This window comes from Sapajus apella, unplaced genomic scaffold, assembly GCF_009761245.1.
Source record: "Sapajus apella isolate SASKATOON/1434 unplaced genomic scaffold, GSC_monkey_1.0 scaffold64, whole genome shotgun sequence".
Taxonomy (NCBI): Eukaryota; Metazoa; Chordata; class Mammalia; order Primates; family Cebidae; genus Sapajus; species Sapajus apella.
Window position 1 is genome coordinate 5,599,921 of NW_022437004.1, and position 15,670 is coordinate 5,615,590.

The 15,670-nt window shown below is 37.8% G+C and overlaps 2 protein-coding genes across 8 annotated transcripts in view; one reads left to right on the plus strand and one right to left on the minus strand.

The window, feature by feature from the left end:
- Positions 1 to 8,959, minus strand: part of GLMN (glomulin, FKBP associated protein) — a 75,398-nt gene extending 66,439 nt beyond the window's left edge. Inside the window, exons 1-6 of one of the 3 annotated variants that reach the window (XM_032247889.1) lie at positions 8,867 to 8,959; positions 7,948 to 8,016; positions 7,409 to 7,534; positions 3,878 to 4,000; positions 2,487 to 2,595; positions 1,206 to 1,443 (exon numbers count right to left, since the gene is read on the minus strand). In XM_032247889.1, the coding sequence (XP_032103780.1) occupies positions 1,206 to 1,443; positions 2,487 to 2,595; positions 3,878 to 4,000; positions 7,409 to 7,534; positions 7,948 to 7,986 (635 nt within the window). In that variant the 5' untranslated portion in view covers positions 7,987 to 8,016; positions 8,867 to 8,959. The other 2 variants (XM_032247890.1, XM_032247891.1) reach the window with 2 other exon arrangements.
- Positions 8,959 to 15,670, plus strand: part of RPAP2 (RNA polymerase II associated protein 2) — an 87,255-nt gene continuing 80,543 nt past the window's right edge. For 2 of the 5 annotated variants that reach the window (XM_032247884.1, XM_032247886.1), the window contains exons 1-5: positions 8,973 to 9,108; positions 10,167 to 10,212; positions 11,788 to 11,902; positions 14,212 to 14,310; positions 14,519 to 14,584. In XM_032247884.1, the coding sequence (XP_032103775.1) occupies positions 9,036 to 9,108; positions 10,167 to 10,212; positions 11,788 to 11,902; positions 14,212 to 14,310; positions 14,519 to 14,584 (399 nt within the window). In that variant the 5' untranslated portion in view covers positions 8,973 to 9,035. Of the gene's footprint in view, positions 9,109 to 10,166; positions 10,213 to 11,787; positions 11,903 to 14,211; positions 14,311 to 14,518; positions 14,585 to 15,670 lie in introns of all 5 variants that reach the window. The other 3 variants (XM_032247885.1, XM_032247888.1, XM_032247887.1) reach the window with 3 other exon arrangements.

Consider the following 15,670-nt stretch of genomic DNA (forward strand, 5'->3'; position numbering starts at 1 on the left):
TAAAACATTATTTTATATTTTATTCTTCAAGGTCTTGCTATGTTGCCCAGGCTGTTCTTGAACTCCTAGCCTCAAGTGATCCTCTCACGTCAGCCTCCCAAGTAGCCAAAATTTAAAAATTACTGGTCCATGTAATTCAATAATCTAGTCCAGCATTGTCCAATAGAAATACAACATAAGCCCCATGTATAATTTAAGATCTTTTAGTGGACACATGAAAAATGTAGTAAGAATGGGAGAGACGATTTTAATAATTTATCTTAACCCAATGTATCTGAAATATTGTCATTTCGACATGTTATCAATATAAAAATTATTATGGTTTTTTTTTTTTTTTAATAACAAGTCTCCAAAATCCAGGGGACATTTTATACTTAAAGTACATCTGAATTTGGACCAGCCATATGTCCAGTGCTATAGCCATACTGAACAGTACATGTTTAGTCTATAGTACCCATGGAGGGAATGCTGTTGGGTGGATAAGCTACTACTATTTTTGTGGTCAAGTTGGATGTTCTATCTGGTGGTCCTTCTGCTGCTTTCTTTGAAAGAGTAAAACACACTTTCTCCACAGAGCTACATATACGTATTTCCCACACTCACCTTGAGCTATATGTATCTATTTCCTCCACTTTCATTATTCACTTACTATAATGAATAAAGGCAATACGTAGAAGAATATAAAGTAAATGAATGGATTTTGGTTTTGTAACTATTTTAATTAATTAATTAATGTTTTAGAGACAGGGTCTTACTCTGTTGCCCAGGCTGGAGTGCAGTGGCACGATCATCATTCATTGCAGCCTCATCTCCTGGACTCATCCTCTAGCCTCAGCTTCCCAAGTAGTAGGACTACAGGCATATGCCACCACAACTAGCTAATTTTTGAAATTATTTTTGTAGAGATGGGGGTTTCACTATGTTGCCAAGGCTGGTCTCAAATTCCTGGTCCCAAGCAATCTTCTCGCCTCAGTCTCCCAAATTGATGGGATTACATGTGTGAGCCACTACACCCAGCCTATAATTTTTTTAAATATAAATGTCTCAAGTTCCCATGCTGTATCAGTTGAACCCCATATGCTTCTAAAATTCAAAATCTGAAACTAAATTTCTATTTATATGTCAAACAAAGTGAAGAAACATAAAATAACTGAACTATCAATTATTTAAGTCCATTGTGAGATGTTCTTAAAAAATATACTTACAATTTCAGTAATTCATCCTTTAACTTTTCATTTTCCAGTGAGTTTTCTTTGTTATCAATGACCTCTTCCACAAAAGGCTTAGTAAACTCTATTAAGGCCTTACAACACTGACAAAGGCCATAGTCATCCATTTGTATTTGTTCTTTTGAGTATGGAACAGGAAGAAGAGATAGCTGATTCCAAAGGGTAGACAATGCTAATCCAATTGAATATGCTTTGTTATGAAGTTTCTGAATCACTAAAACAGAGATCAAGTTGTCACTCTTCAAGTATGCTAAACATGAGACAAGAAATTCAGCAAGTGGAATTATAAGACACTTCCTCTTCCCACATTTGAACAACTCTTGAAATCAAGATGGCACATCACAGTTTAATTGGCAGTGGTTTTTTCTTCTTAGTTGTGCATAAAATAATAGAGCATCTTGCCATGAAATGTTGTTAGGTTATGTTTATAACAGACTATTTATTTAAGACAGAAACATGTTCTTACCATGTTTTTTGGTTGCTGTAAACACAAGATATGAGTGTACTGTAAACTATAGAGCACTATACAAATAAGAGGTGGTGTTATTCAATTTTTTTTTTCCCTAGAAGACTGAATATTACAGGTGGTATGAAGCTGGCAGGCATTCATATTTAAAACAAATTTAACTTCTGATTCACAATCTGATAGGTCCCTCTATCAGATTGTGAGATACACATATTTCCTGAAAAATAACCTCTTCCCATGGATACTGTCTGCCTTGGTTGCCAAGATCCATTACTTACCAATATTATTACTATACTCAGCCATGGAGTCTTATCATCCTCCATCTTCTTATTTCATTCTTCAGTATTACCTTTGCTATGTCCAATCCAGCCTCCCAATGCAGAGGCTGAGCAATGCCCTGCCTGATACTCTTCTGGACTACCATAAGTCCTACCATAAGGACTTCAGATTTAGTACTGTAGACACCACAGAGGTAATCCTTTAAATATGTTTAAAGAGAAAATTCTAGATTTAAGCAGCAGATAGGAAAGTTAGGCAAAAAGGTATAGGTTTAACGTACCACATGAAAAATACAATGACATTCAACAGAGTATTTATAGGGTACCCACTCTGGCTAGATACTATAATTTTTCTATGAGCATCAGGATTCACATTGGCCTTGCTATTATTGGGTTAAGCACAGTACTAATTAGCTGTAAACTTTACTTTGGTGTAGTACTGATATTTTGGTGTAACCATCAAGGCACTTAGAGATACAACAAGAAGTACTCTGATATCAAAATTCTCATTACCTGTCTGTAATGGCTGAAGCAAAAGAAGAATACTTCGGGATATCTGTTTTCCAGAGGGCTCTTCAATCAGTTCAAGCAAACCCAACAATAATTCCTTTGGATTGCATAACTATAAAAATATTCACAATTGAACCTGTTTAATACAAGTTGTATTTAAAGCCACATTATTACTATTTTTAAGGCACATATTGACAAAATGTTACACAATTTTTTTTTGCTTAACAGTAAAATTATTTATACAATTGTTTAAAAATATGCACCAGCAAAACACAGAACCTATAATGGTCAAAACTGTAAAACTAAAAAGCAAGAAGTCAACGGATCTTTAAGCTCATGTTTCCCTTGAGCTTCACCTGTCTACTCTGGAAGTTGCCTTAATAGATTCCCAGGGACTCCACCAGGTGGTACCTTTCAATCCCGAATGCTGTTTAAGTCCTTTGAGCTTCACCTGCCTACTCTGGAAGTTGCCTTAATAGATTCCCAGGGACTCCACCAGGTGGGACCTTTCAATTCCATACTGTAAGTCCTTTGAGCTTCACCTGTCTACTCTGGAAGTTGCCTTAATAGATTCCCAGGGACTCCACCAGCTGGGACCTTTCAAACCCATGCTATAAGCATAGACTAGTCCAGAATCTCTCTTGTATTTCTTGAACAGATAAAACTCTGCATTGCTTTCTAACTGGCAGTATCTTATCACCTCACTTACCTGGTTTTTTAAAAGCTCCCAGCTCCCGCTGCCAATAACTCATACAGATGGGGCTCTTTCCAAATATATATTTGGGTATATTTGCACTGACCACTAAGCAGTTTCTTATAATATCCTTTTTCTCAGAATTTCTCTTTCTTAGCCACCAATATTGACTTTAAACTCTACTAGACTTTTACCAAGGGTCTTTAAGGTTGTTAGTCACAACTGCTTTGTGTGCTACCCCCTATTCCTACTTCCATTTTAATCATTTGCATTCTAGGCTTTCCATTTTCTTTTAGGGAACATACCACAGAGGCAAGAGGACTGAGATTTTATTCTAGATCCAATGTTGCCAAAAGATAAATGCGGCCTTGAACTATCTCTCTAAACCTTGTATTCCACATCCATACAATAAGGTTACTTGTTAAAGTATAGCTTCCCAGGTCTCTCGCTGGAGATCTGAATCAATGGGTCTGATATGACGTTAACATGAGGTTAGACAATTCTTATATCCAGAAAATTTGGGAAATCTTGAAATGGAGTTGCCTATCCAATCAATAAGACAGAGTCTTTTCTCCAATGAGTTCCTTTCTGCACTTACTTCCATAAACCAAAAGCTTTTTTACCAAACAATAAACGTTAAAGGGAATTATAAAACATTGCCCTGTGTTATGACAAAGAGAACCTGGTTTTGTTAACTTACCTTTACCAATAAATCAAGGATCAAAAAATAAACTTTTCTTTTATCATCATCCTCCCTCTCTTTCCACAAAAGGCATCGAACAACAGGCCCAACAAGATTCCAGCCCATATTCTTGATGATGACCTGTAAAAACATTTTCAAAATAAAGCAAACACTGCCATCTATAGGACTCTCGCAGTGTGCTTTCCTATCTTGGAAGAGCTCAGAATAGTCTCTTAAATAGGAAGATGAGACAAGTGAGGCCTATGACATTTCACCACAGACTTTCCAGGGTTGACTGCTAACAGATATCAACATTTTAAAATAGTTTTTAATATGTTCACTGAAGAAAGGCAAAAGGGTCTTTACTTTTTATCAGGCAAGTTAGTGTTTCCCAAAATTTAAATAGTTCCTCTATTTCCAACAAAAGAGTCAATCTGCTTAAGGCAAGTACTTAACATCCACAGAGAATTCTGCTCCCCTTATTCATAAAGAAATCCAGCCAATGCTCGTGTACTTTTTAAAGTTCCTTGGAGTCTCTAAATATAATCATTGTAATTTATATAAAAAGAAGAGATGAAACTTCATTAATTTTCTCTCCTCCATACAAGTGGCTTCTATGTTCAAAGATATTTCAGAATGCCTACTACACAAGTAAAAGTTTATCTTTATAATTAGTAATTCACATTCATTATCAAAATCACTGATTTTCAAAAGTATCAACAATGCCACTTCTCTGTGACTGGTATAGAACTCCTGACCTCAGGTGATCCACCCTCCTCGGCCTCCCAAAGTGCCGGGATTATAGGCGTGAACCACTGTGCCTGGCCTATAGTTAGTTTTGAACATTGTCTTATCAATATCTAAACCTCTGCATTTAGCTGACCAGACATTACAGAGGTGATTCTCAAACTATTAAGACTAGGCCTCGGCTGGGCGCGGTGGCTCAAGCCTGTAATCCCAGCACTTTGGGAGGCCGAGGCGGGTGGATCACGAGGTTAAGAGATCGAGACCATCCTGGTCAACACGGTGAAACTCCGTCTCTACTAAAAATACAAAAAATTAGCTGGGCATGGTGGTGCGTGCCTGTAATCCCAGCTACCCAGGAGGCTGAGGCAGGAGAATTGCCTGAACCCAGGAGGCAGAGGTTGCAGTGAGCTGAGATCGCGCCATTGCACTCCAGCCTGGGTAACAACAGTGAAACTCCATCCCCCCAAAAAAAAAAAAAAAAAAAAAAAGACTAGGCCTCACAATGTTTAAATCTATCCTGTTAGCTATTCAAAAGCATGCTAAAGATAAAACACTGAGGCATGCAATGCCTGAAAAATAATTTGTTTATACTTCCCTTTTCCTTCTGCCTCACTGATGTGGTGCTGATCCTCATCTCCTTGCCAGGCTTCTTCTCTCTACCTCCTTCTTAAATTCCTCAAGGTGGGATCTTGGGGCTCTTCTCTTATTCCCCTTTTCTGTGAACTCAGGTAAATTCTTGTTTTCTTCCCCCTCAATTACCTAATCTTTAGGTAATTAAAGTCTCACAGATACGTGTCTCAGAGATCTGCATCTTAATTCCTGTATCTCTGCTGAGCTCTAAACCTTATTTTCCAATTGCCTGCTGCACTTAAACTGAAAATTTCTAAAAGTCGACTCACTTGTGTTCCTTCAGGAAACTTTTCCCTCTACTTAGGTTGCCTTTTTCTATTCACATTATCATATATTATACTTTCAGAGGTTAGAAACCCAGTCATTTTTGATCCCTTACGCTCTCAATCAACAAATTCCCTGTATTCTACCCTCAACCATATGCTGTACAGCGCCAACCAGAGGTAGAGCAGAGCAGTTAGGAGCTCCAAAACCATGCTACACAGGTCTGAATCTTGGATGTCATATAAAAGCTGACTTACTTTTGGGAAAATTATTTAACCTTTCAGTCAAAATGAACACCTACCTTCTGAGATTTTGGAAAGACTAAGTTAATAAATGTAAAGGACTAAAGACAGCATCTGGTACATGTAAATAATAAATATTAGTAGCTATTAATTTTTTTTATTAGCTAAAAGCTAATTACTTTCAAAGGTTATCCTCTAAGAATGAAATTAGAAAAAAAATCAAGAAGAGTTTAAAAAACATAAAATTTATTATATGAGGGGGTTACAAAGTTATCATAAACTTATATCAAAAACAAAGTTAAATAGAATGTCCTAGTTATTTTAATAAAAAATAAAAAGGGGATAAGCCATTTGAACTACTAAGATTATATAACAATGTATGATTAAAAAGTTTTAGGAATCCCCCAAATCCAATCAAGATCCCCTGGACAGAAATACAGGTCAACATGACTACACTGTGATATCAAGAAAGAAAACTTTCAATAAATAAATAGCACTGCAAATGAAGAAAGAGTATGTATCTAGAACAAAGATGGTCTTGGTATTGGTCTGCTCTCATGCTGCTATGTAGAAATACCCAAGACTGGGTAATTTTTAAAGAGGTTTAACTGATGTGCAGTTCCACATGGCTAGGGAGGCCTCAGGAAGGAAACAGAATCACGGTGGAAGGCACCTCTTCACAGGGCAGCAGGAGAGACTGAGTGTCAGCAGGGGAAATGCCAGATGCTTCAGATCTTGTGAGAACTCACTCACTATCATGAGACGCATGGGGGAAACCATCCCCATGATTCAATTACCTCCAGCTGGTCCTACCCTTGACACATAAGGATTATTACAATTCAAAGTGAGATTTAGGTGAGGGCACAGGGCCAAACAATAGTAGTCTTCCTTATAATGAGTGTCCAAAGACACAAAATTTGGCAGGGTGTAGCCAACATAGTGTTCCAGGAAAAAGTTATTCCTGATCCACAAACAAGATCCTTTTCTATAGTGGAGAATGATTTCTCAAACTATTGTAACTGGATGATACTGGCTAGTATGACATACAGTTCTTCTCCTGTTCTAATTCTATGCACACAAAATGCTGTTTTAATTAAAATTTGGTTTTCCACACACTTTTGGCTGGAGAAGAATGGGCTGATCACCCAAAATGAATATTTAGCCTGCTTGATATGTATATTTCTCAATGTAAATTAATCACTCAAACACCAGTTTTGGACTCCGTAAACCAGAAGTAATTCTATTCCTTCTAAAATCTCTTTACTTCAACTACAGCACTTATTTATTTTGCCTCATTATTGTTAGTTGCTTACACTTTTATCTGTTTGACCAGACTGTAAAAGCACCTTCAAGTATACGAATATTTCTTCTTCTTCTTTTTTTTTTTTTTTTTCCCCTGAAACAGAGTCTTACTCTGTTGTCCAAGATGGTCTCAAACTCCTGGGCTCAAGTGATCTGCCTGCCTTGGCCTCCCACAGTGCTGGGATTACAACTGTGAGCCACTGTGCCCAGCCTAAATATTTCTAATTCTTTTTTTGTTTTCAGTTCCCTATTGTGAAAATATAAGCAGATTCTTAAATGTTTGATGAATAAATGACTGGATGAATAGCATCATGTAATTATTCTCTTCCCAAGACTGAAAAGTAAACAACAAGATTGTACGTACCTTATTCTTTTCGTTTTGAATAATTTCTAATAGCTGGTCTATGTGCCCTTCTTCTATACATTTTTGCCCAGCTAACTGAAATAGGCCAAAATCCTCTTCTTTAAAGTCTTGCTCTTCTAGGATTTGCTGGCAAAAACAAAAGAAACAAACAAAAAAATGTGTATGCAAGTAAAAATTAAACACAGTAACTTCTTATCTATTAAAAAAGAACTGTTTAAATTCTAGATAAATGTAACATAAATAACACGTTATCAAAATTAGGATTACCCAAATAAATACTTTAATAAATGACCTTGAAATCTACTGTACCAATGAAATCTGTGGATCAGGATTAAAATGTAAAAGGTTATTTAAATAAGTATGCCACCTGGAGAAATAATCCAATCTGCCTCCCCCACTCATGCTCTTTACAGGTCAAAAAAAGCAAGGATTAAAGAAGATAAACAATTTGAGTGACCACAAATATAATTAAAAACAATCTATGCCCTTCCCATATTTTGAAAGGTATTTAATTTTACAAAAATAAAAAACATACTTACACATCTCTTTATTATGGACTGAAGTTCCTCTACAGCCATTCCTATTTATCCTAGCTTCGATGATAAAATCTACAAATACAAAACACAGCTATCTGTGATATTACAGAAAAGTATTCAAAAGTTATATTTCAGTGTGATAAATTATTACTAAATACAATAAAGAAAATATAAAAGTTTTTGTTATTCTGTTTTTTTGGTCCGACAGCATGGTAGGAGAAAACGTAAAGTTTTAAAGTTGAAATGTTATTACTGAATCTTAGTATCTTAGCCTAAGAAAATAAAGTGTTTTTTCAGAGGCCTTTATTGCATCTTTCAAGTTTTCTATGAGCATAGTTTTGAAAGCTACTTGGAAGGAAAAAAAAAACCTTCTCGAGTACTCCCAAGAGGCGAGGCAAATACGGACTGAAGGGCTTTTAAAAGGCAAAGTATTTATTTTCTCAAAAAAAAATTTCCAAAAGGTGGACCTGAAATCAAAATTCTAATCATTAGGGGATTTTTTATTTTTTAATGTCTCACCTTACAAAAATTGGGGTGCAACCCAATTACCCACAGGGGTAAAGGTTCAGATGCCCTCCATCTCGTTTCTCTCTAGGAATTGCAGTCCCCAAAGTAATCAATCCATCTAGTGAAATCACTGTATCTATCACACGGAGACAAGGTAATCAGCGGCCTTCAGGAAGAGACCATCGCTTCTCCCGGCAGAAGAAGCCCTCATTAGGGGCGCAGGTCAGCCAGGTCCTCAGGACAACGCGCGTGCGGGCGGCATCAGAGGAAGCCATGTCTTCCGATTCCTGCTCGCCTAGGCGGGCAGGCTCCACCACCTCACTTGGCCTAGTCGGCCCGCGGCACCAAGTCCGCCCGCGGTTCACGGCCAACCGCCAGCCCTGGCCACCGTGAACCCTTCCAAGACTCCACTTACCGGCCAGGTCCCTGGCCTCTCTCAGCCGTCGCCACCTCCTCCGGTCGCCTGGGCTGCTCTTCTGGCCCCGCCCCACGCCAGCCGAGTCCGCCCCGCGCTTTGCGTAGGGAGGCGGGGCCTCGGGGCGAGACGCCGGATCTGAGCCCCGTCCCGCTGGCTACTCTCACGCATGGCGGACTGCGCAGGGTCGCGCTCCACCGGCCGCAAGGCCGGGACTCGCCGCCGCTCTCGAAACGCCGCAGGTAAGAGCAAGGATCTCTTCCCACTTTTGGACCCTGAAAGCTGGGCCCTGGTCGAATTTCAAACCAGCGCGCCGGAGCTTCTGAAAGGCTGCTTCAGGGGAGGGGTTCTCCCAGGCAGAGAAGGCCGAAAGCTTCCCACCGCCGTGCTCGCACCTCCTGGAAAAGATCTCCCTGCCGTCTCTCACCCCTTTACACCAGTGTTCTAAGATTTCCCTCACGAGGGCTGTAGCCCCAGCCTCTGAGAGAAAGGACAGTGGAGGTGCCGGGAAGCCAGGCCTGGGGTCCCCGGGGTTCGGGGCAAGTGACTAGGGCAGCGTTGACAGCTGGCCTTGAACCTAGGACCGGTCCTCCTTTCCAGACTGCTTGGGTGCCTGGTTCTTTGAGGTGTCGGACTCCCCTTTTACCCGAGAGACGATGTTTGGCGGACAGAGAGAAGTTCCTCCTTAAAAGTACCCAGATCTCAGATTTTTCAAGAGTGGTTAATTAAGCAACTATGATAGAGGAGAAAATTAAATCCCCAAAGAGAAACATTTGAACCAAGAAAAATTAGACAGTTATCAATTTGCAAAAACAAATTGCATTCCCATCCTATTTCATTTTGATTTACACACGATTGGACATAAAATATGTGGAAAAGAAAAAAAGTTTGTCTACAGTTTGTTATTTAGGTAGGAATCTATCTTGCACCTAATGTGTTTGTGTACACTTGACCTACTGCCGCCATTGTGTGGCTTAACTGCAGGGATGCATTTTGAGAAATGCGTTGTTAGGCGATTTCGTCCCTGTGTGACCGTCATAGAGTGCACTTACACAAACCTGGATGGTATAGCCTACTACACGCTAGGTTATGTGGTACAGCCTATTGCTCCCAGGCTACAATGCACAGGATGTTACTGTACTAAGTACTATAAGCAATTGTAACACAATAGTATTTGTATATCTAAACTTAGAAAAGGTACAGTAAAAATACAGTATTATTAGCTTAGACCGCTATCTGTATGCGGTCCATCATTTATGGCAATGTCATTATGTGGCACATGACTGTATTTTTATTGTAGGTACTAAACAGACAAGTACTTTGAAACAAGAAGATGCTTCCAAAAGGTATGGCAGCTACATGGACAACTACATTGACATAGCTACTTATCTCATATTACTTGAACCAGTTTTAAAACAATAATGGTTACTTTTTTTAGAGAGAGAAAACTATGAGAAGGAAGAGAAAGATCTGGGAAGGCCTATAAATTCTCACATAGACTGTTACATACATCTATTCTAGGCTTTAAGAAAACCAGACTGAGCACTCAGACTGCTAGTGAAGGCATGAGTGTCTGTAGAAGGTGTCTGTGACTGGGCGCTGTGGCTCACACCTGTAATCCTAGCACTTTGGGAGACAGAGGCAGGCGGATTGCCTGAGCTCAGAAGTTCAAGACAGCCTGGATAACACGGTGAAACACCCTCTCTACTAATCTACAAAAGAAGTTAGCCGGGTGTGGCAGCACGCACCTGTAGTCCCAGCTGCTTGGGAGGCTGAGGCAGGAGAATTGCTTGAACCCTGAAAGCGTAGGTTGCAGTGAGCCAAGATTAGGCCACTGCACTCCACCTTGGGCAACAGAGCAAGACTCCGTCTCTGGAAAAAAAAAAAAGAAGGTGTTTGTTTGTTTTTCACCTCTTCAGGTATACTCTCCTTTTATTGCCAGAGACTCACTCTACAAGTTTCTCTATCACTCCAAGAAACCTTTTCTGTTCTTTGTTAGATCAAGTCCAGATTTTCATCAAAAAGTTGTCATGTACTAGTTCTGGTTCTAAAAAGGCAAGATATTACCACTTATCACACAAAGTTTTCCAGAAGAGGAGTAGAAGAATCTGAAGGGGATTAGTATATAGCTATGATTTTCATTTTGTGGAGACTCATTAATCTTATATTGGCTTTTGTCTAATTACTCATTATTTCAAAAATTATTTATTGAGTGTAAGATATGCCAGACCTGTGTTAGGCCCTGAAGATATGGTGAACAGAATAGACACAGTTCTAATCTAGTAGAACAGAAGAATAAATAGTAATAAATTAATTAGTTAATTAAGATAAACAAATACATAATTACAAATTGTGATAAGCACTATGAAGGAAAAGACTGTGATGTTATGAGAAGGAATAACAAAAGTCTAATTTAGTTGGAGGTGGGTGGCAGGGAGGTTGGCTGTGAGTTTTCAGGGAAAGCCTTAAGCTGAGCCCTGCATGCCAAGCAGACATTAACCAGACAACCAGCAGTGAGGAGAGACCTCCAGCCAGAGGTGACCGTGTGTATAAAGACTTCTGTATGTGCAGTGCAAAAAGTAACCTGTTTCCTTTTTGAAAAAGTATTGGATCAAAAGTAACAGCATTAGAAACTAGAAAATTGGCTGGATATGGTGGCTTATGCCTGTAATCCCAGTGCTTTGGGAGGCTGAGGTGGGAGTATCGCTTGAGGCCCAGAGCTTGAGACCAGTCTGGGCAACGTAGTGACACCTCATCTCCACAATTACAAAGAAGTAAATATTTTTATTCAAGAAAATTTCTTTAATATATATAAATTTAAGTGGCGAAATAGTGAGTTAAGTTAGTGTTGTATTTTAAAACATGGAATATTGGACATGATGAAGCTTATAAGTAGATTAACTTTCTCTTTCAAATTTTAGGAAAGCAGAACTAGAAGCAGCTGTGAGAAAGAAGATTGAATTTGAGAGAAAAGCTCTACATATTGTTGAACAGCTTTTAGAAGAGAATATTACAGAAGAATTCCTAATGGAGTGTGTATGTGTTAAGTTGACAAATTATTAGTTTGGTAGTATAACAACTTTAAATCTGTACAACATAAAACTTCTTTGCATTATTAAAATCTTTGAATTTGTTCTTAGTCATTAGATGCAGATAATAATCTATATAATTCATGCATTTTAAAATAAACAGTTATCATGCATTCCTTGTATAATGACTTTAAAATACACTAATGAAAAATAACAAGTATGTAATAAGGTGATGATAGGTAATGTATATTTAAAAATTAATAAGTGTATTTTAAATGTTCTCACCACAAAGAAATGATAAAGATGTGAGGTGGTTATGTTAATTAGCCTGATATGCTCGACATATACATGTGTTAAAACATCACATACTACCCTACAAATATAAAGAATTAAATATAAATACAATTAAAAAGAAAAAAGAGGCCGGGCACAGTGGCTCATGTCTGTAATCCCAGCACTTTGGGAGGCCAAGATGGGTGGATCACTTGAGGCCAGGAGTTTGAGACCAGCCTGGCCAACTTGGTGAGACCCCCATCTCTACCAAAAATACAAAATTAGCCAGGTGTAGTGGCTCACACCTATAATCCCAGCTACTCAGGAGGCTAGGCATGAGAATTGTTTGAACTCAGGAGGCAAGAGGTACAATAAGCTGAGATCACACCACTGCACTCCAGCCTGGGCAACAAGCATGAGACTCTAATAAACAGAAAAAAAAAAAAAAATGAGGATGGGGAGGGAAAAAAAAGAAAAAGCAAGTATATTTTACTCTTAGTTGTAGTTCTTTTAACCAGTCTGCTAATATCACTTGATTTTCTTCAGTTCTGTGATTGCAATGCCAGTTTTCTATATTCTGTGTTGTGCTGTTTTAAGTAACAGAGGAATATTATTCTTGTCAATATAATTTCATCAATTTTGATATTTTTAAAACCTGAAATATAGATTATTTATGATTTAACATAAAATGGGAGAATTATAATCTGCATTAAATTTTTTTAGGCTGGGTATAGTGGCTCATGCCTATAATCCCAGCACTGTGGAAGCCAAGGCGGTAGGATTGCTTGAGCCCAGGAGTTTGAGACCAGCCTGGACAACGTAGCGAGACCCTGTCTAAAAATTTGAGAATAAAAAAAATTTTAAACAGCTTTACTACATTAAAATTTTGAATGGAAAATTTCTTTCATATTCTCATAATCCTTAAGAGGACAAATAAAAACTCAGGGCTTCTATTTCAAAAACACTTCTAGTATGGTTCATAGATCTTTTTCTAAATAGAAATATGAACATGACAATTCTTTTTTTTTTTTTCCAAGACAGAGTCTCCCTCTGTTGCCAGGCTGGAGTGTAGTGGTGCAATCTTGGCTCACTGCAATCTCCAACTCCCTGGTTTAAGAAATTCTCCTGCCTCAGCCTCCTGAGTAGATGGGATTACAGGCACATGCCACCACACCCAGCCAATTTTTATATTTTTAGTAGAGATGGTTTCACCATGTTGGCCAGACTGGTCTTAATCTCCTGATCTCGTGATTCACCTGCCTCGGCCTCCCAAAGTGCTGGGATTACAGGCATGAGCTACCACGCCTGGCTGACAATTCACATTTTAATTGACACAGCTAACTGCATCAGAATCTATGATGACATCAAAAAAGACAAAGGCAAATATGCTTCATTTGAAACATAAAACTTGCATCACTCTCAAAAAGTATTTTAGTCCCTGTGAAAACATAAAAACTTGTTAAAAGATCTCAAAGTTATGAAACAGGAATTGAGATTATTTGATCATGAAGATATAAAAGGAAAATATTTAATGTTAGCTTATAACCATCACCTCACCACTCTGTACAGATTTTTCAGCAGTAGGAAGATTTTGCACAAAATGTGTTCAGGAGTCACAATGACACCTTTAAAATACTTTCTTTTTAAAGATTATGCCTTAAAAAATAGGTAACATTTTATTACTTTGTGATTTATTTTTTAAAAATAAAAGATGACTGTTGTCATTTAGCGTTGGTATAGCTATAGCACCATTTCTTCCTCCTGCCTCAGAATTATTTCATTTAACTATATAACCTACAAAGATGCAGAGACTACCATGGCAGAAATTTTTTAAAATAATAACATTTTTTGAATGCTTACTATATGTTGAGCACTTCTATAAGTGATTTTGCTTTATTTTCTCCTCTAATTCTAACCTCTAACTTATGAGGAGGGTACTATTGTGATTCCTGTGTTTTCAGATAAGATGGCTGAGGCTTAGAGAGCTGATAAATGAACTTTTCTATTAATCCAGGAAGAAATAACCCTCTCATTTCATTATAGGGGAAGTTCATTACACCTGCTCACTACAGTGATGTCGTGGATGAACGTTCTATTGTCAAACTCTGTGGTTATCCTTTATGTCAGAAGAAGCTGGGAATTGTAAGTAACTCATTTTCTTTTTAAATATAGGCTTTTATTATTTTCATTTAGCAAAGTACTTCATTGTAAGAACAAGAAATGAAACCTAAAGTCATGAACTAATGGCATGGATTAGCCAATGATATGATATGTAGATGACTTAATCTTGTAACATAAGGTTCATTGTATTATTTGGATTCTTTTGTAAGTTGTACTTTCTTTTCTTTAGGTACCAAAACAGAAATATAAAATTTCTACCAAAACCAATAAAGTCTATGATATTACTGAAAGGAAGGTGAGTTTAAAGGCTTTCATTATGGCAATTCATTTTTTTCTTTACTAACCACTATCCTAACAAGGAATGGCAATTAATTTTTAATGAAACTAAACAGGATTCTAAAAGTAATTGTTTAAAATCTTACTGGTTAGAAAATAATGATGTTAAAAGTTTGGTTTTATTTGTAAAAATTTCAGTCAAGGTATTAAAAAATTTTTTGCTTAAGCTTTCAATAAGACTTGAACATTTAAAAGTTAAAAGTGCATATTGGTACAAATCTAAGCAAATAAATCATGGAACAGAATAGAGAGTCAGTTACAGACTAAACACATATGTAGACAGTTAATATTTGTCAGTGGGAGTATTGTAGATCAGTAAAGAAAGGATGGATTTTTCAATAAATTTTACTGGCACAATTAGTTATACAAATGGAAAAAATGAAAATTGATGCCTATCCTAGGCTATATGCACAGATCACTTTCAGGTAGATTAAAGACAGAAATGTAAAAGGAGATTCTTTTTGAAGACAGTATGGGAGAGGCTGAGCACAGTGGCTCATCCCTGTAATCCTAGCATTTGGAAGGCCAAGGTGGGCAGATTACCTGAGCTCAAGGAGTTCGAGGCCAGCCTAGGCAATGGCGAAACCCTGTTTCTACAAAAAGTACAAAAGTCAGCAGGATGTGGTGATATACACCTGTAGTCCCAGCTCAGGGGGCTGAGGCACGTGAATCACTTGAATCTGGGCGGCAGAGGTTGCAGTGAGCCGAGGTCATGCCACTGCATGTCAGCTTCAGCCTGTGCCTCAGAGTGGGACATTGTCTCCAGAAAAAAAAATATGGGAAGATATAAACTTGGGGTACAGAGACTTTATAAAATAAGAAGGAAAATTATAGACCAAAGAGGAGAAACTGATAAATATTTCTATATTAAAATGTAAAACTTTTGTTCATCAGAAGTTTCAAAAAAAAAGGATAAAGAGAAGCCACAAATCAGAATGTTATTATTTCCCACGTATAACTGACCATAGAGTCATATCTAGAATACATAATCTATAAGAAAAAGACCAACAAACTAATAGAAAAATTTACACAAGGAACTTGAATG